This window comes from Paramormyrops kingsleyae, chromosome 7, assembly GCF_048594095.1.
Source record: "Paramormyrops kingsleyae isolate MSU_618 chromosome 7, PKINGS_0.4, whole genome shotgun sequence".
NCBI lineage: Eukaryota > Metazoa > Chordata > Actinopteri > Osteoglossiformes > Mormyridae > Paramormyrops > Paramormyrops kingsleyae.
In genome coordinates, this window is record NC_132803.1 from 9,879,257 (window position 1) to 9,898,796 (window position 19,540).

Genomic DNA, 19,540 nt, shown 5'->3' on the forward strand with positions numbered 1-19,540 from the left:
CCTAACAAACTCCTGATACATCAGCCATCTGAAGGACCTATCAGATCCATCAGGAACGCAAAGCTCCTTGTTCTCTAGCTCCGCCCTGTCAGAAGCCAGCCCCCCCACAGCACATCCACTTTCTGAAAAAACAGGGGCTCTCAGGGTACAGAGTTCCTGCTTCAGACAGACCAGGTGTCCCACTTATCTAAAGGAAAAGTTTTGCACAGGCCAAATCTTTTTGGCATGATCTGCCATGGTAATCACATCCCCACAGTGTAAACAGCAATAATGTAATAAATTACAAACAATAGATAGATAGCTAATGAAGAGAAGCTATGGCAGAACATTCTGTTCTTTCACATCATTCTGGCCTGGGTGCAGTGTAAACGTAGTCAGATTCTTTAGCAATTTAGTGAAATTTAAAACAACGTTACTAATCTTCAGTTCTAACGCTTTGACCTTTCAGTGAATTTAAAAAAAATCTCTCATGTTTGCATTTCATGTAATTCACAAAAACAGGACCCCAGTTCATTCTACCGCGTGCTGCCGCTACGCTGCCTGTGCTCTCGCAGTCCATGACTCATCTACACATGCGGACTGAGAGTCCCGCTCCCTCCCCAAAGGAGAAAAAAAAAAAAAAAAACCAGCAGCTCAGGCATCTGCAGCCTGCCGTGCAGAATGGGCATGGGCTCACATGGAGGGAAAGGCCTTCAATTCTGAGAGCAGGCTGTCAGTCTCTCAGCACTGTGCCCAGTGCTCACCAGCATCATGCACACCTGCGCCAAGGACTAGAATCCGGTCTGCATTTAAGCTACATGCTGAATTTCAATTTGCTGCAATCAATCCATCCACCAGTCACTTATCCACTATTCCAGGTTCCATTTAACCCTAATTATAAACAGGCAAGAACCCAGCAGACTTGGCCTGGCTGCAATCCTCTCCATCCAGGTACTTCTTGTGGATGGTCCACCTTAACAGGGCACATTGAGTCAGAACCGAGAGCTACCAAGCTTCCTTACTGAACAATATGTCATCCAACCACTAATCTTCATCATTACCTTGTTAATCTCCTTGGCACACGCCCTTGACTAACAAACCAAGTGCTCGTGTTTGACCTCTTACTCAACAGCGCAGGAGCTTCCGGACTTGCGACTCGTGCCAGGGGAGTACGACGGCATCGACGTGAGCGGAGGCACGCAAGGCACCGCGGGGCCCAGTGCACGGATCCCCTCCTAAAATAGGCCAGCCGAACCTCTTTGGACGAGTAGATGTGACACATTTACACAGGTACCGCACCCTTAGGGCATCATCACTACATCTCAATTACGAAAATAAATTCAGATTCACCGCATCCAGCTAACCGGCCATCACTGTCCTCAACACGCATCCGCCGACCATCTGCGAAACAGGAGACGGCAAGAAACATGGCCAGCCACACCGATCCAGCGATCGCCCCGTCCCAGAAGCACAGAGTACTCGGCCGTAACCAGGCATAGAAAGGCGGATTAAGGTCAGAGCCAAAAGACAAGACCGTTAATGTACTTCTCAGTCTGCAAAACCCAAGACGTGGCACCTTGAGTCAATGGCGGCCGGGACTTTAAGAGTAAAACTCCCGATAAAAAATGCATGGCTACTGCTCCAATACCATTTTCAGAGGGCACTTTGTGACAGGTGTTGCAGAGGAGGTGAAGAAATCGTCCAAGACGTCATTACGTGGAAACACAGAGCTGTACGTTACACGAACAGGCAGCGCGCAGATCCAGGGACTATTGTGGGTAATCCAGTCAATATGCAGATCTGACCCTTCAGATTCCAGACGCCGGGCAGCCAACCCCATGAGGCCCATCCTCACGCGCGCAGGTCTGCGCCGGCTTCCAGATCGCAGACACCGCCGGCCTAGAGCCGCGTTTACCAACAGCGCTGTGTTGCTAAGCAACCACACTCGCGGGGGGAGGAGCCAAGCCAAACACGAAGGAACACTAAAAAAAAACCGCAGCAGTTTTGCCCTTTATGTCTAAAATGAAAAAATGAGAATGATGACAGGACTGTTTCAGGCAGGATGAGCGCAGGGCACAACTGCCCCATCTCTAACCATCTGTCAATGGTGGGCTTTCAAAGACGCCACTGTATGAATGGCTAGCAGCTTCTGCAAGTATTTCCGTCAAACATTTAGACACAGAAGTAAAATAAAAATGGTGATGAAACTGAACTTCGAGCAGAAACAGCTGTTGGGGGGGATTTTAAACACAGCTGGGGATTTGAGACGGACAGAAGGTCGAAAACAAAAAGACGACCAGGCGAATTTTAATATTTAGTCAGATTAATTCTGTATCATGAAGTACGGAGACCAAGTGGAGGGATTTCATGCTCGAATGACACTAGCTGGATACAGAAGTCTTATTTATACAATTCCATATCAACGGCGAGGTGCTGGAATTTGAGGTAAATGTCAATACAGTTATTCCTTCTCTGTGGAGTCATCAGCTACACAAAGATGGCATTTTTGCGCAGATTCACGGTGCATTTTCCTACAGGATGGCGGGGTGGGTGAGCAGCCACCTGCGGACCATTCTGGAAGGTGAAGGATTCTCAGCGTAGGGCAAGAGGCTGAGCAGAGGGCGCGGGGACACGTCCGTGACGGGGAGAGAACCACGACACTCCCCCCCCGCCATTTCACGCAAACCGGACAAGGAAAAAAAAAAAAAAGACTTCCTGCAAAAACCATTCTTTCAGAGGACGATTAGGGGAAAGGCATGATGAGCAAGGGCTCAAACACCGAAACTGCATGGCGCTCTAAGCTGGGGGGCGTCGTGTTCCGCAATTGTGCCAGTTGTCCTTATTCAGAACCCGGAACACCCGAGTTTGAAAAAGGGGTGCATTGTAGTTGAGAAAACAGCTATTGTCATATTGCATTTGAGCTCTTAGTGCCCTTTTATCTTCAGACCTACATGAAGAGGGAATTTCCCCAACAGCCTGGAACCCAGAATCACCACCAGTGGCTGGCGACCGCAATCGATGTCACCCTGGAAGCCCATTGGTCAGACAGAGAGGTCACCTGATCTCATAAGGAGATTACTACCATTACAGTCCCAGACACGGCGTCGCGGCAAACGGCACAATGAAATCTGAGATGACGGACATGCTCTTGGGGGTGGGGCTGCCTCCACCTCCCCACAAAAGAAATGCAAATCTCAGGGGAGTAAAACTGAGGAAGCCCAGCAGTTGCTGAAGTCCCACCATTTTCCCCAACCCACCTGGAGAGGGACAGGAACACTGGAATCACCACAAACTGAATGGGATGATTCCAGAACGTTCATGGGGGGTTTTTCTTACACAAAAACGTTCTAAACGGCAGAAGGAAAATAATTGGCTCTCTCTCTGAACCAGTCAAAGTGGTGGGTCAAAAAAAACAGAGGATGCAGGACCAAGACACCCAATTGGTGGATCCTGTCTCCTCTAGTTGCTTGGAACCACCTCCTCTGCAATTGGATTGGTTCTCTCTGAACCAATCATTTTTCTTTCTGCCCTCTGATCATTTTTGTGCAAGTAAAACTCCCACTAGCCTCCAGAAGCAGCATAAACAAAGGCGCCAGACCCAGCGCAGCAAAGAGGCACATGCTCCAATCAGCTGCACAGCTCTGTTCTGACTTAAAACCAAAAGAACACCAGTCAAGAGCCTCCCACTCCCCAAAAACATCCCGAATGACCTTTGGTCTTGGAGCAGAGGCACTTTCAACTCCATAAATGGTGAAATTCAGGTGCCCAATTACCATGACGACGGAGATTGCAATGATGTTAATAGAGCCACCCACGTCTACGCGTTTGGCGATCAGGAATATGCTGTAAAAATACATTTCAAATGGCCTCGTGCCCCAGGGCCGCTGCCAGTTTCTGCAACGACTGTCTGGCTGTCATTCCTAATATGCAGCGGCTCTGCAGAAACAGCCCTGAGGACCAGTCTGGCAAGCAGCGGCCAGAGGCCTCCCCACAGTGCCCCCCCCCCCAGAGTATTTAACCAGAGTGCAATGGACTGGGCCACCTGTGGATTCTAGCGCCTTTCCCATTATGCAGCAAATCACCAGTTCTGAAGGGCTCAGTTACTAGTTCTGTTGCCTCACATCAGAGTTGGGAGGTTGCATCCTCTCCCAGTGTGGTGTTAGCATCCTCCAGCTACACCAGTTTCCTACCGCAGGATAAACTTACTGGAATCCCCCGACTGACCGTAGCATGTGTATGTACCGCACCTTAGACTGGCAGCCCTTCCGGGCGTACCTTTGCTGTCTGGGGTCAACTCCAGGCTCAAAGTAGCCTTGTCCAGAATAAACCATGAGAAGATGAATAGATAGATGGCAGACACATTACTGCGGTAATGCTAGTTATACAAGAGCAGCACAAAATCAGCCAGTTCAAAAGCACATCTGTGGTCCCCGAGTACGTTTTGGCTACCAGTCCGTCACAAAGTACCTTTTCGCAAATTATCATACCAGCCAAATGGCACTCTAACATACCCGTTACAACCAACCGAGTGCCCCAGCTAGGAGCGAATATGCAATCCCACTGAGCGGAAACTCCTAAATAGTGCACAGCTCAGATGACATCTGGGTGCCCCAGAACCTGAGAGCCTGAAAGAACATGAAGGTGGAATCTAGTGCCAAACCTCCTTCCTGCCAGGGTAGAAGGGCAGAGGAGGAGACGGGAGATGGAAGCCGTGACTAAAAGCACCAACCGTCCAATGATCATTCCAGCACTCAGATGTTTTTTTTTTGTTTTTTTAAACCGTGATGATTCATTCTCCAGCAGCCCCTTCCCGGTATATCTACAAAGATCAGGTGGGCAGTTAAATATGCCCCCCTCCAATCAAAAATTACCTTGAGATTTAGCAAACGCAAGCAAGAGGAAAAGAAAAAAACATGAGGATCTGTGCACCTGCAACACCCCCCCCCCCCCAATGAGCCCTCTCCCACAAAATGCCCATCTGGGTCTCACAGCAAGACACCCCCATTTCAGCAGCAAAAAGGGAATAAAAATTGAATTATATTCACCACCACCCCCCAGCACGGCTCAGGCTAATCCAATCAGGCAAGCCGGCTTTCAGATCTGACAAGGGCAGGGCGAGGCAAGACAGCGAAGGTGAGAATGTCACACCGATTCACTGTGCTTTGCCGTTTCCCTCAATCCAACTAGCTTTACACTACAGAGGCTTTTTATACAAAGTGGGAGGGATTCAGGACAGACCAGGAGAGACTGACATGCAACAGCACCAGAATCTGAGGTCCGACCTTTCGGCAGGAGATACATGAGGTTCTGTCTTCAAAACCAGCCATCGAGATCACGGCATGAGCCCAGACCTGCTGTTATTCACAAATTGCCAAAACTAATCAATCATCGCAGTGGTAACTGCAGGAAAAATACAACATCAGGGGAAAACTTCAAGTACTACAGCCCCTTAATAGCAATCACCAGACATTCATTTAACAAGTGCCTCTACAATGTATACAGGACAGCAATCTAGAATCATTGACCCTCTGACTTCAGATTCTTGGCACAACATGAAATTAGAATTCCAAAGTTCAATGTATGCCTCATCTTACTAGACCGTCACCCAATCCTGTTGACATTAATGATTTCACATTATTACTAATACCTTCTTATAAGCCTCTGATATTTAGTCTCTGTCGCAATTGAATATAATTTAATTCACTGAATCAATGCCAGCAAAAGTAACAAGTGCATTCAGAAATTTAAAAAAAAAAAAAAACTGTTCTCACCATGATTATGAGTGAACTCCATATCCCAGCATCCCTCACTACAGAATGTTGTGCAGGACTGCTGGCAGACCCAAGCTCAAAATAAAGGAGTCCAATACCAAAACAGAGGTGGATAGTTCAGGTCCAGAAAGTAAAATTCCAGACCAAGATTTTGTTTCAACCAAGCAGTTGAGTACTCTGTGGCTGTGACTCTTTATACTCAACTGTTTGGTTGAAACCAAATCTTGGTCTGGATTTTTACTTTCTGGACATGAACTATTCACCCCTGTTACATCAATGCTGACATCACAAAACCTTTGGTGAATGGACACAGGGGACTGAGAGCTATGGCTCGGACAGCAAAGTAATGATCACCAGAAAGTCCAGACAGCCCATTTCACTCGACTGTAAAATTAAAAAGATGAATAATTCACAGATTAACAGCTACACAGGACAGTACATACAGCGACAGCGCTGACAGTCTGGAATGACCAAAGTCAAATGTTCGGGTGTTCAGCATCATTGGATGGAATAGTATTTCTATGTCATTTTGAGAGTGTGTGTGTGTGTGTGTGTGTGTGTGTGTTGGGGAGGAGGAGGCCTCTGACCAGGACCCACTCCGCACCCTGGATGCATTAGGCACCCTGCCAGACACTCACTGCATCTCTTGCCCAATTTCACTCAACATCCTGACCTACTTCTTTACGCAGCCTCCCCCAGCGGCGGGTAGGGCACGTGGGCCGGGCAGGGCCGCCCTGTAGCTGCGTGATCATCAGGCTGTCTGGCAGCCAAAGCCGAACGGACTCCATCACCCACGCGTCCCAGCTGCCACACAGGAGACATCTGGGATGGGACTGGATTACACACAGCAGGCAAAAAGCCACAGGTCTCAGAACGGCTCCGGTTTCCATCCTCAAACAGGTAGTCAACACAAATTACTTTAGTTGCGTCCTTACATGAATTTAAAAAACAACTTGGCATACTGCTGTGAATATTTCAAGCCTGACCAGCTCTCAAAGACAGGGATGTCATTGCCAGTTACAGATTACAATTACTGAGTTCCTAACAGGAGATGCAATCAAATCAATAAAATCCCATACTGTTTAATTTTTTTTTTAATGAAACTGATCATTCAGTGCCCTCTGCCAGCAATGCAGTTTAGTATTCATCAAGCAGCCATGAGCAGAAGACCAGGCACTGCCTGTAGTTTATAAACGTGTCACCCACCGATTACTGCGCCTCAGAAACAGCTAAAAGAAGGTATTACCTCTGCCTGAGATCTTTTTACACCCGTTTTAGCGTGAGCACAAGAGGACTAGCACAAAACGTTCTAGAGAAACAAGTGCAAAATCAGAAATGGCGTTTAGTGCAGAATCAGATAACGTGACAAACGCTTTGAAATGGCAAATAAGAAATTATTCAAAATAGCGCTATGCATTTACCAGTTATTGCATAATTTATATTTTATTATAACAAAAATGTAGTTATTTTATAATACGGTGTGATTCTGGGCTAGATAAAATGATCGACATTTCAAAGCTTAATGCTACTGCATCCATTCATGCATAATATCGTCATCATAATAATAAATCAAGCGGGGCACTAATTTTCCCGGCGGCAGGTGACCCCTCCGCATCGCCAGCAGACACGGTGACATCATGCTGTGACTTATGATCACAGTCTTTCACCTCAAACATGTGGTCAGTGGCCAGTCGCGTTCTAACGCGTCTCGTTTTGGTCGGGATCGCCTCGGAGATCCGTCGGCCCCGCGGTCGACCAGCAGAGACGGATCTGTTCGAGGTCAGTAACCCCTGGCCAGCGCCAGATGTCACAAACGCAAAACGTGAATGGGGAGGGGGATGGGGCGGCAGGTTGGCCGCGGACATACGGACAGACGGCGCCTGATTGATCCTATTGCGTTTGAGTACCATCTCTGCAGGCTGCATTACGTAATCGCGGTTTCTACCCAATGGATCATGGATGGTATGCCTCCCAATTTCTAATTCCCATTTTTTTCGCTCTTCTAATAACAGGGAAATCACACAGTCCGTAAATCGCTCTGGTTTTGGTCGGATAAAGTGGCCTGGACGACAAATAATTTTTGCAAACATATATATTTCGGATTAGGGAAACATAAGTAGGTGGCGTCAGCGGCGATATAACCCGCAGATCTCTGATTCAGCCAGCAGGAGCCATTTGCCGGAGTGAACCAGGAAACCTATTTCTACATCCAGCCGGGCGGAGCAGCTAGTCAGAGCAAGCACACCACTGTTTGCAAATTTCACCTCCAACAGTTCAAATTAAAACCAATATCTCCCCGCTACTCAAAAATATAAAATAATTTTAAAATGAAACAAACACAGGCATACGCTTTGCAATAAAATATATATGGTTCTACCATATTATTGTAAGATCACATAATTCACAGCGCCCGCTGACAGACTACTCGTGTCTCCCCATACACAGGTAAGCAAAGCTGCACCGGTCTTGTTAGCTTAGCTAGTCAAATGGACCCAATCATGTGAAACCGACAAATACCAACAGAGCATGCATAATTTCCTACAACCCATTCAAATCTTTTGAACGCAATCTGAGACATTCAGCACACTGCTCGAGTTATAATGAACCCCTTACCTCTTTGATGTATGTAAACAATCCCTAAAAATTAGCCAATTGACGATTTAAAACATGTAAATGCTCTTGCCAACACAGAATATATCCAATTGTTTCCTCCCTGCTGCAAACCGCTGATAGTTCGCCTGTTCTTTTCTCCAACTCCCTGGCACCAATAAACCGGAAGCAACGCCCTATTTTATCCCCTCCCTTTCCAAATTCCAGCCAAACACGTTTGGAATATTTGGAGTGGCGGCCACGTCCTCCAATCACGGTCGCGTACAGTGAGTCCTACTGTCTCTGTGGAAAATATGGAATGCGGGTGTGACTGGGCTGGCCAGTAGTATGGAGGAAGTGGACGACGCCGATTTATAAGTGATTAACAACTAATTTTGACAAAAAAATAGTAAAAATTGAACAAAATTATATATCTTATGACTAAACCACCACTGAAAACAATTGGCCTGGTAATTTCTAGGAATGCACGTGCATAGCGCTAATCACGAAATAGTTTACATATTCAGAAATACAGACCTGAATGGTCTGCAGCTTGCATTTTCTGTTAATAATCTGGCGTTTAAATATTGGCCTCAAAATACTGAAAATGCCTACAGAGAACTGCAATTTTTCTCTATAATCTCAAAACGATCCGACAAGTTAGATATACCTAAATTGTTTTTCCCATAAAGTTACAACCATGTCCTCATTGATATTTTTTCCAAGCATGGTGGCTGTTTTGCTACACACACACGCATGGGAAGACCATTCTCCTTTTTGGATATATAACTTTCCTAAATGATGGCAGCCTGATTTTTCAACGACAAACGTAGAACAATTAAAATAGTGCCCTCTATTGGTTTCATAGATGAACGTCAGTTTGGGTTTACATGTCTTAGTTTCTACCTTCCTCTATATCTAATATCGATTGACATGATTTTATGCAGATAAAGCACACACTTACCTTAATTTGTTGTGTACACCTCACGCATTTTCCCAGAAGGAATTGGTTTTGGAAAGACTACAGCCTATGCTATCCAACAAAATCCTAGTAGAAATATTTCTTAAGCATAACTATAAAAGATTAATATACGCTACCTAAAAAAAATGAAAGGAACACGTTTAAAACACATCAGATCTCAATGGGAAAAAAATCATGCTGGATATCTCTACTGATATTGACTAGGTAATGTGTTAGGATTGAAAGGATGCCACATCGTTTGATGGAAATGAAAACTATTAACCTACAGAGGGCTGAATAGAAAGACACCCCGAAAATCAAAGTGATAAAATGCGGCAGGCTAGTCCATTTTGCCGAAATGTCATTGCAGCCACTCAGAATCGTACTCAGTAGTGTGTGTGGCCCCCACACGCTTGTATGCATGTCTGACAACGTCGGGGCTGCTCCTAATGAGATGATGGATGGTGTCCTGGGGGATCTCCTCCCAGATCTGGACCAGGGCATCACTGAGCTCCTGGACACTCTGAGGTGCAACCTGGTGGCGTCAGATGGACCGAAACATAATGTCCCAGAGGTGTTCTGTTGGATTTAGGTCAGGCAACCGTGGGGGCCACTCAATAGTATCAATTCCTTCAGGAACTGCCTGCACATTCTCACCATTGTCATGCACCAAGGGGAACCCAAGACCCACTGCACCAGCGTAGGGTCTGACAATGGGTCCAAGGATTTCATCTCGATACCTAATGGCAGTCAGGGTGCCATTGTCTAGCCTGTAGAGGTCTGTGCATCCCTCCATGGATATGCCTCCCCAGACCATCACTGACCCACAACCAAACCAGTCATGCTGAACAACGTTACAGGCAGCATAACGTTCTCCATGGCCTCTCCAGACCCTTTCACGTCTGTCACATGTGCTCAGGGTGAACCTTCTCTCATCTATGAAAAGCACAGGGCGCCAGTGGTGGACCTGCCAATTCTGGTATTATATGGCAAATGCCAATCTAACTCAACAGTACCGGGCAGTGAGCAGAGGGCCCACTAGAGGGCATCGGCCCCTCATGCCACCCTCATGAAGTCTGTTTCTGATTGTTTGGTCAGAGACATTCACACCAGTGGCCTGCTGGAGGTCATTTTGTAGGGCTCAGTGAGTGTCCAGGTATCGCCCCCTGCTGTCAGTAGTGACACAGACCGTAAAAAAAGATGGGGAGGGGAAAATGTCAGTAGCCTCCACCTGTTAAAGCATTCCTGTATTTTCAATGCATACCAATTTTTGATTATGTTCTAACTGATTTATTTAATGAGCAGATACTTTCATATAGCTTATCACCATTCAACCATCACATAAGTTCATGATATGTTTAGGAAAATGATTGGCTTCACCTGTGACCCTAACCAGGATATGCAATTAGAAGATGGATGGATGGATGGATGATTGACTTTAAAATAGAAATATTTATCACAGCCAACCTGCTTCATCTGTCATTTGAAAATTCAGCACTCTTGCTAGCATCGGAAGTCTACGTAGATTTTTGAGATTCTAACAGGCAATGTTTTGATTACAGGAGTTCGCCACCATGGCACCTGGAGCCCAGGGTAAGTGTCTAAGTTTTAAACAGATTAATGCTTCAATCTAGTTAGTCATAGGTGTGTTCATTCGCATGGAAGCATGCGGGTGACATGCTTTAACATTGGTGCAGCACGGTGTTTGATACATAGATTTTATTGGAGAACACTCATGTCTTTCAAAATCCACCAAGAGACACTGCAGTAACAACGGCTTTAATAAGTAGTGATGAGAGAAACAAGGCTCTGTAACACATACTGTGTGGGATTATCAACCATCCATCCATCTGTTTTCTGTAACTGCTTGCCAGGGTTGTGGGCAGAGGTGGAAAGTTTAGGTCTAGAGATTAAAAGTCCAGGCTAAGATTACTTTTACTCTCTGGACCTGAACTATCCACCTCTGGTTGTGGGGGTCTGAAGTCTATTGGTGTAAGCAGGGAACAACCCAGGATGGGGCACCAACCCATCACAGGGCACATGCACGCATGCACACATCTATGGGCAATTAGATAACTTCAGTCAGCCTCAGAATGTTTTTGGACTGGGGGAGGGAACCAGAGAACATGGAGGAAACCCCACAATGACAGGGGGAGAACATACAAACTCCACACACATGGAGCCATAGCAGGGATTCAAAGCCTGATCCCAAAGCTGTGAGGCAACAGTGCTAACCACTGAACCACCATGCCGCCTCAGGCTTACCATATACACTTCAATTTAAATTTACTACATTTAAACCACTTGTCAATTGGCTGGTTGTCTTAAACCAGGGTCTGACTGACCCACATCACAAACACACTAAACTTTTCACAGTGAGGGTTTCAAAGTTTTTCCAGTCACTCATGATAAAGATAAAGTAACATATAAAGAACTGTCTGTATCCACTTGTTTAGTGTTCTACCACAAGGTGGAGTTATATTACAATTTCTACAAGAATAACACGCCTGTTCTTAAGGAAGATTGTATCATTCCTTGTGGGATAAAAGAACCGGTCACCCATTCCTGGGAGCTGTAGTCAGCACCACTGTGAGGAGCCTGTGCTTTGCATGAATGTCTGCTTTTGGTATAAAACACAAACTCAACACATCACCATTACATTATCTACAGATCTTAGCACATCTTTCATGGGACGTTTCCAATGACAGTCAATGCACAGCAAGCTAGTAGTTCTCAAACGCTCGCTCACTTTCATTGGCCACGTTTTCTCCCTGTATCTATAACTCTAACCCTGAGGTTCATCCTCACTATCTTTTATTGTTCTCTCGTATCAGTCACAAGCAGGAGCGTCACTAGAGATTTCTGAAAAGGGTGGCTAAGATTTTGCTGCGGGTTCTAATTTTAATATAAACGAATGAGAGCACATAATATAAACTAATTAGCATTGATTTATTTGATAGGGGGGTAAAGCCCCATGAAACAGCCCTCGTGACACCCGTGTGCTAAAGTCAGACAGTACACCTTACCCTTCTTTGGTGGGGAAGCCGTCTCAGGAACTTTTTCTGTCGACTTCTTTGGCGGGTCAAAAGCGTTCTTCATCTGCTCCACCTTCACAGTCTGCTCGCCCTTCCTCGCCTCTTCAAGCCTCATCCAGCTCTTGCTCTTTTCTTGTATCTGAACTGTCTCCTTGAGGAGCCCAGAGACGTCCCTGGAACCGCGCGGGACGCGGGCTTTGGGGGCAGCCAGGCTGCTTGGCTCAGCCCGGGCGGGGCTCGGGCTCCTCGGGTCGGGCCTGGAAACCTGCTCCATCTCGGTCCCTGTGTCCTGTAGCTCGAGATCAGGTTCCGAGCTGTGCAGGTCCATAGACTGCGGGTCTGCCTCTGAGTCAGCCAAAAGCAAGGCTAGGTAGCGGTCAACTTCAGATAGAGGTAGACGTAATTTGGGCTTTTTGGGGACAGGTGGAGGGGGACCCTTCACCCTCCTTTCTGGCAGGTAACCCAAATCCCGCAAGAAGGCGATGTCATACCCCACTGAATCTACATCAGGGGGAATGTCTGTTTCCTGTGGGTGTCCCGTCATCTGATCGCCTCTATCAAAAGTTGCTCTTAGTCCTCTTTCCTCCACATTGCTGTGGCTCCCAAAATCAGTGTGACTCTCATCATATTGTGTCCTTTGTCTTTTTTCTGAGTATGTTTCTGGCCCAAAATGGGCAACATTTGCTAGCTCAGCTTCAGACAGAATGGAGACTAAGTCCATAGTAGCCCCCCTGCAGTAATCTGCTCCCGCGACATCTGCCCTCATCCTGTCGCGTGATCTCCTCACCCTGCTAGACTCCGGCAAGCGGGCAGCAAAAGCGAGATAGTCTGGCTCATTCTCCCATGTCACCTGTGGACCATTCTTTATATACTCATACTCCTTAAAACCAAGCCTGGATGATGCAGGATCTTCTACATCAGGGTTAAAGTGGTCTGAGGGGATTGTAACGGAATACTCACTGTGTTCCCCGGCGCTGCCCATTAACACCAGATCATTCCGTCTTAGGTGGCTCACCTCCATCAGTTCTTCTGGTGATTCTATCTCATAGGGCTTCCTGGTTCTCTCGGCATCCCTCTCGCTGTCCGAATGCAGGCCACGCCCCCGAATCCTCTGAGCCTCCAAAGCTTGCATATCCCCGTGAGGCATTTTTGGCTTTTTTGGAACAGGTGGTGGCGGCCCCTTGGCCTTAGCCCTCTTCTTCAGTGAGACTCGATCAAACGGGATACCCGAGGAGAACGCCCCAGCCATGTCCGTGTCCGATTCAGAGTGAATTTCAGACCCAGAGATGCCATCTTTGTGCCTCTCATCCCTTTGTGATGGCCCTGTCTGTCCTCTTTGCATATCACCCTTATGCACCGTGGTACGACAGAGAAGACCTTCGGCTGTGGCCTTTGTATCTCCAGTCTTTATGTCAACATAGCTTTCAGAATTGGGGTTGCCCCCATCTGACAGTCTTGCAGGCCCATTCCCTGTGGTGGTCGGTACTGCTGAATTTGCATCTTCACTTTCTGGTAGGTTTGAGAAAGAGCTTGTTTTATCTCCTTCTTCCATTGAGCCGTTTTCCCAAATGACCTCTGAGCTGAGCTCAATATCTGCCATCCTTGTTTCATTCCCTTCTAGGAAGATCTTTGATGTGCGGGTGGTGACAGCAGTGTTATAAGCAGACTCTTCTCTCGTCGTCACCTGTGCAGTTTTCCGTTTGTTCTCATGACTTTGTGGTGCTGGAGGACCTGCTGACAGAGGCCTGGATGGTGCTGTCGTGGATAGTGATAAAGCCATGGAATTAGCACTTAACATAGCACTGCCCTCGTTTGATTGGCTGGCCCTTACCTCCTCTACGACTGGTGTTGATGTTTGCTCCGCCTCTTCTCTTTCTGTCTCTTTGCGATTTGCTGTCTCCTCGTCGGAACATGGGTCATTTCCTAAAACAGCAGTCATGGGCTTGACTGCATTGGCATTAGAGCATGGCTCTACCAGCTCTTTGAGGGAAGCAACAGGTGAGTCCATCTTGTTTTCTGGCAGGTGGGAGGAGCCTACACAAGATTGATTTGGTTCTATTTGTGAGACAGTTTCCATCTTTGGTGGTTGAGAGACAAGAGGAATACCAGACTTTTCATCGCCACATAATGCCCCTCTCAGTGCTGGTTGTTTTGAGTCTTTTTCGAGGCCAGACAGAAAAGTAAGCTGGCAGGTCACGGGTTCCGTTACCGCTGCAGAAGAATGTTTTCGTCTAGCAAGATGGATTTCAGGCACTGTATCACCTCCCTCGGTCTGTTTCTTTAAGTTCCCAGACATGATCCCCGCTGCTGAAGGAGCTGTTGTTGTTTTGAGTCCTGGTATAGCTGAAGCAACATCTGTTTCTTCAGCATCCTCAGCAGGAAGTTTTGCATAAGTGTCATCTCTATTCGCTACTTTGCTTAAAGTCTCCAGTTCACAAGCTTTTGGGAAGCTTGGTACCTCTGGGAGCGGAGGGAGCACATCACTGAGATGATGATGTTCTTCTTGCCATGTGGAACCCCGAGCCATGTTTTTAACCTCACACTCCTCAGCTGTAGAAGCTGGAGGACCCGATGAAGCCAGTTTACATGGCTTTGGTGCTGAGGGGGCTGATGCTTTCCCTGGAACCTCAGCCTCATTCGCATGGCTGCCCGTTGCTGTCCTGCTGCTCTCTGCTCTGTTTGTCATCTTCGTTTGATGGTCCTTCTGCACATCCTTATGAGGAAGATGTTTTGCCTGGCCCTGTTTGCCTTTGGAACCTGGCCTTTCCTCAGCCATAGCAGCAGGCTTCCTAGCAGTTTGTAATTCATCAAGGGCAACAACTGAACATCCGTCAGCAGTGCCTAAGCTGCATGCTTCTGGTGATGTCACAGTCCCCTTCTTACCCTCAGTGTTAATTTGTGGCTGAAGAGCGATGGAGACAGTGTCATCATCCCTGATTTTCTCTTCTCCTCGCTGACACGGCTGTTCCAATTTCTCTTTTTCCCTGCTGATTTTCACATTTGATGTCATCTGGGACAGTTTATCTTCTTCCTGTACCGGCCAGGGCTTAGAGGTTGATGACTTTGCTCGTTTTTGAAGGGCACTGTTTGGAGAGGCATGGTTCTGAGAAAGCTGACTTGAGGTCTTTGTGTTTTCACCGGCAGCTCTGGGTCTAGCCACTCTCTGTAGATGAGGGTCATCATGTAATGGCACTCTGGGATCTAAGAGGATAGCTGGGGTCTTCTTGGTGTCTGAAGGAGCTGGGACACCTTCCAGTGAAGTGTGTTTAATGGGAATTTCTTCAAACAAAGTTCCTTCCTGTTTGACTCTTGCCTTAATTGTGTCTAGTGACATTGGGTCTTCTTTCTTGCTTTGCTTTGCTTTCTCTCGGACTGGTAAATAACTGGTAGCAGCAGGACACTTTTTGTCCACCAGTAAATCCCCAGTCTCCTCTGATTTGTTGTCTCTCTGTTTTGTTGAAGTACTGAGTTTGTGGTTTGATCCACCTGCAGAAGATAAGTTTAGAGTGTCCACACCATTATCTTCTCTCAGTGACAGATTGGTTTCTTCAGACTGGTTTGTTCTTTCTGCATCCATCGCTGGCCATTTGCCTGCAGTCAGCTTCTCCTCACCTTGCTTATCAACATCTCTTTTCCCAAGTTCTAGTTTCGGAGTTGCACCTTTGATGTTGCTCTTTGATGGACAGTCCTTGTGCTTGACTTCAGGGGAAAATATGTAAAATGTCTTTGTTATCGCAACTATCTTAGGATCAGGGATGATGGGTAAAACACCAGCAGTATCACTATATTCTCCATCCCTTTGGTCACAGATGTGCTTCTCTTTTTCACGGCTGACCTTAAGGTCTGAGGGGTTTGTGGTTGCATGAGCTGGCTCCATCTGAAGAGGAGGTTGCTCCTCTAAGAAGTCGCCCCGTATATAAGGGTCCACCCTGGGGGAATGATGATCAGATGTATCTGCTTTGATGTGGTCTGGTGTTGATTTTTTCTCTGCTTGTTTACCTGTTTCTTCTGACCAAGCTGTCTCTCCAGACCCCTGGCTTTCTGCAGGCAAAGGAGGATATTTATCAGCACAATGTTTATGGTCCCCCGTGTGGCCTTCCTCCCCCCCCTGGGCACCACCTTGTGATCTTGATTGCCTCAGTGGGTGATGCAAGGGCTCTGGGTTATCTTTGGAAGGACACACCGGCGTACCTCGATTGGCTCTAGCTTTACCGCCGTTAAGGGCATTTTCCTCCCTCCGCGAATTGTCTGCTGGCACAGCGAGAGCAGAGCAGGCAGCCCCGCCTTGGCCCTCTCCTAGCGTCCGAGGGTCTCGGTCCTTCTCCATTTCAGGATCGGTCACCCAGTCGCCACCTTCATTCCCCACATTCTCAGAGTTCATTCCTTCCTCCCTGCTCCCTCTCTTCTTGCCCTTTCTGTTGGGTGGGGGTTTAGTCTCTCCCCCTCCCAGGATAACAAAATCGTCTTTGATAAAATCTCCCGAGTGTTCTTTACTGTCAGAGCGACGTTCTGCTTCAGAGTCTGGGCTGTTCTCTCTGTCTGCTGTGGCTTTACCACCCTTGGGGGGAGCACCATGCATGTCCCTCCCCAGGCATTGGCTGGTGTCTCTCCCAGGAGCTCCGCCTCTCCCGTCTCCGGCCAGGCTGCAGACCCTCACATCTCCGAGCTCCCCTTCATCCCAGCTCGCGCCGGCTGCCTCCGTCTCGCCTCCTTGGGGCTTCTGCTCCGTCTCATCCTCGCTGTTGCCCTCGTCCTCCTTTAAATCTCGCCCCGAGTCCTTGTCCTGTGTCTGCCCCATTCTTGTCTGCAGGACGACAGAAGATACTTCACAGTTAACCTCCACAGTAAAGCACTTGCCACTTCCCGGTGATGATGTGAAGCTGGCCACCAGTCCAGCTGTCCTTATCCGGCACGGAAGCCTGTGTCCGCACCTCTCTCTCTTTCTCAAGCACTCTTTTTGCCTCTCATGTCTTTTGACCTTAATTGGAAACAGAATAATTATATATACTTTCCCTATGTATTCCACCTGTGTTTTTTGCCAAGTTAAAATGCTGTTAGCAGAGCTTTCGGATGGTAAAGTTCTCTCTCACTCTGGCTCCGTTCACGCCTTTGCCCTCCGCAGCGCTGTGGAGTCTATAATTAAAATCTGTCTCATGCAGCATGGCTGAACAACTGTCTGTGAGTCAGAGGACGGAATGGGAAACGACAGCTGGATAACAGATCAATCACAGGTGCTCCGGCGGCATGCGAGCGGAGCCGCTCTTTTCAGGAACCGGACTCTACTGCCAGTGTTGCTCGCGTTTCTGATGTTTGTGTCACCCTATTTGCATGCTCCTGCTGTCATCCCATACTTATCAAATAGCCCCATAGTGGCTTGCAGAAATAGGTGGTTTAGCTGAGGGTAAACTGAGTAAACTGAGCTAGAGAAAATGCTCAGATGAGAGGATAATCAGCAGCATTGTTTTAGCTGTACACTCCTCCTCTAATAAAGCAGGGGGGCAGCAGCAGATGCAGATGAAGCTGGTATAAGATGCAACGTTCTGTGGGGCGAATCTCAATATGCATACTTGACCGTAGTTGTGTTCACGCGTACCTGTGTTACATCATCTTCCATTGCCGAACACCGGTTCCAATACTAAAAACACAAGTACACAAGGAGGGGAAAAATACCCGGATGTTGGTCTTGCTCCGCCACAAATATCAAGGATACATCGGTTGCATGCTCACCAAATGACACCAATCCCATGATTCATTTCGGCCAAAGTTCGCTCCTGGGAGACAAGCTAGCAAGATCGGTCTTGCCAAGAGCACAAGTGTGATTATTGATATTGAGAAACAGCCCTTGATCGCTAAGCCAATGTCTATCCCTGACAGGGAGAATTGTGGGTAAGATTCCTACCTACCGCGTGAGGCTGAAGATCCATGTCAAACGACGGGCAGGATGTTACAGAGCAATGGGAAAATCACACACACCAGGAATATAAGGACCAAGTGCTAATGTTACGACCATGCACACTGAACGTAAGGAAGTATCTTTCAATGACGGACCAGCATATGGACCACAGCATGGATGTAAATATGTCGGCAGCATGTGCTGAAGTGCGCCCCCAAGAGGACAGCACAGAAAGGACACTGAATGGCTCTCAGCACCTTTGGAACTGCTCTTTTTTTCTTTTTTTGCTATATAAGGGGGTTAAATATAAAGCATTGTCTTAGGCTTTTAGGGTGAACAGTGCTAATGAAAACTGAGGTCACCCTCTATGTTGGTGCTTTTGTTGTGTTTCAGTTCCAGGCAGATGAATAATGACTGTAGAATCCCTGCAGGATCCCATGTGAGAACAGGTGAGGGATTCCGATACTGAGCCCTGTGACATTCATCTCCCACTCCTCAGTTTCCCTCATTGTTTCGCTTCATTCCAGACCTCCGTGGTTCCATGAGGCCAAAGCTGCTTTGCATATTCAACCCTGTCATAAATGATTCTGGAAGGAGTGAGCCAACTTCCATTTAGCTCTGTGACCTGGGATTGGATCAAACGACCCTTCTGTTTACGGAACAGTTGTCAGACGCAACTCTGATAGGTCCTTCAAAACTTTTAAAAGATCCATCGTTGATTAAGTCAGAACCAAACGATTATCTCCTGAAATACGGCAGAGCCGGACGAGGGCAGAGGCTAATGTGCATTTCGCCGGAGTACCTTCTTGGCGCCCTCGGGTGACCCGTGTCGCCGGGACTTTGTGGTTCCTGACGAGACGACTGGATCGGCAGGATGCCGTAGGGCTTCTCTAAATAGCAGAGTGCCAGATATCTCGGGCAGGCAGCCATTTTTGTTAGTTTAGCCTGATAAATCGTCCAGATGCGTAGTTGAGTGATGGGCCTGAAACAGAAGGCACGTCTGGCATTTATGTCCGTGGCCCTGTATGATCCAGAATGTTATTTTAGGCCAAATGCTGTGGGGGGGGGGGGGGGATCCACCCCAAGCAGTGTACCTGAGGCACAGCTGTACATCTGGCTGCTGTTGTGGACACCTTACTCAGCGTGGTAACCATGGTGATAAATCGCCATGGTAACCTGTCTGACACACTACCAGACTCTGGTTTTCTAAAGCAGGCAAAATGATACCTGGCTACATGAGAAGCCAAAGAGACAGGCTACGGAGACCCAGTACACTTTCTGAACTCATGTTCACAGGTCCTCCACGTTGCAG

The 19,540-nt window shown here is 47.4% G+C and overlaps 1 protein-coding gene across 3 annotated transcripts in view; it reads right to left on the reverse strand.

The window, feature by feature from the left end:
- Positions 1-19,540, reverse strand: part of LOC111842077 (coronin-1C-A) — a 35,630-nt gene that overhangs the window by 15,446 nt on the left and 644 nt on the right. The window contains exons 2-3 of one of the 3 annotated variants that reach the window (XM_023808348.2): positions 16,527-17,139; positions 12,327-16,376 (exon numbers count right to left, since the gene is read on the reverse strand). In XM_023808348.2, coding sequence (XP_023664116.2) covers positions 12,327-16,376; positions 16,527-17,133 — 4,657 coding nt within the window. In that variant the 5' untranslated portion in view covers positions 17,134-17,139. Of the gene's footprint in view, positions 1-8,363; positions 8,526-12,326; positions 17,140-19,540 lie in introns of those variants that run through there. The other 2 variants (XM_023808347.2, XM_023808349.2) reach the window with 2 other exon arrangements.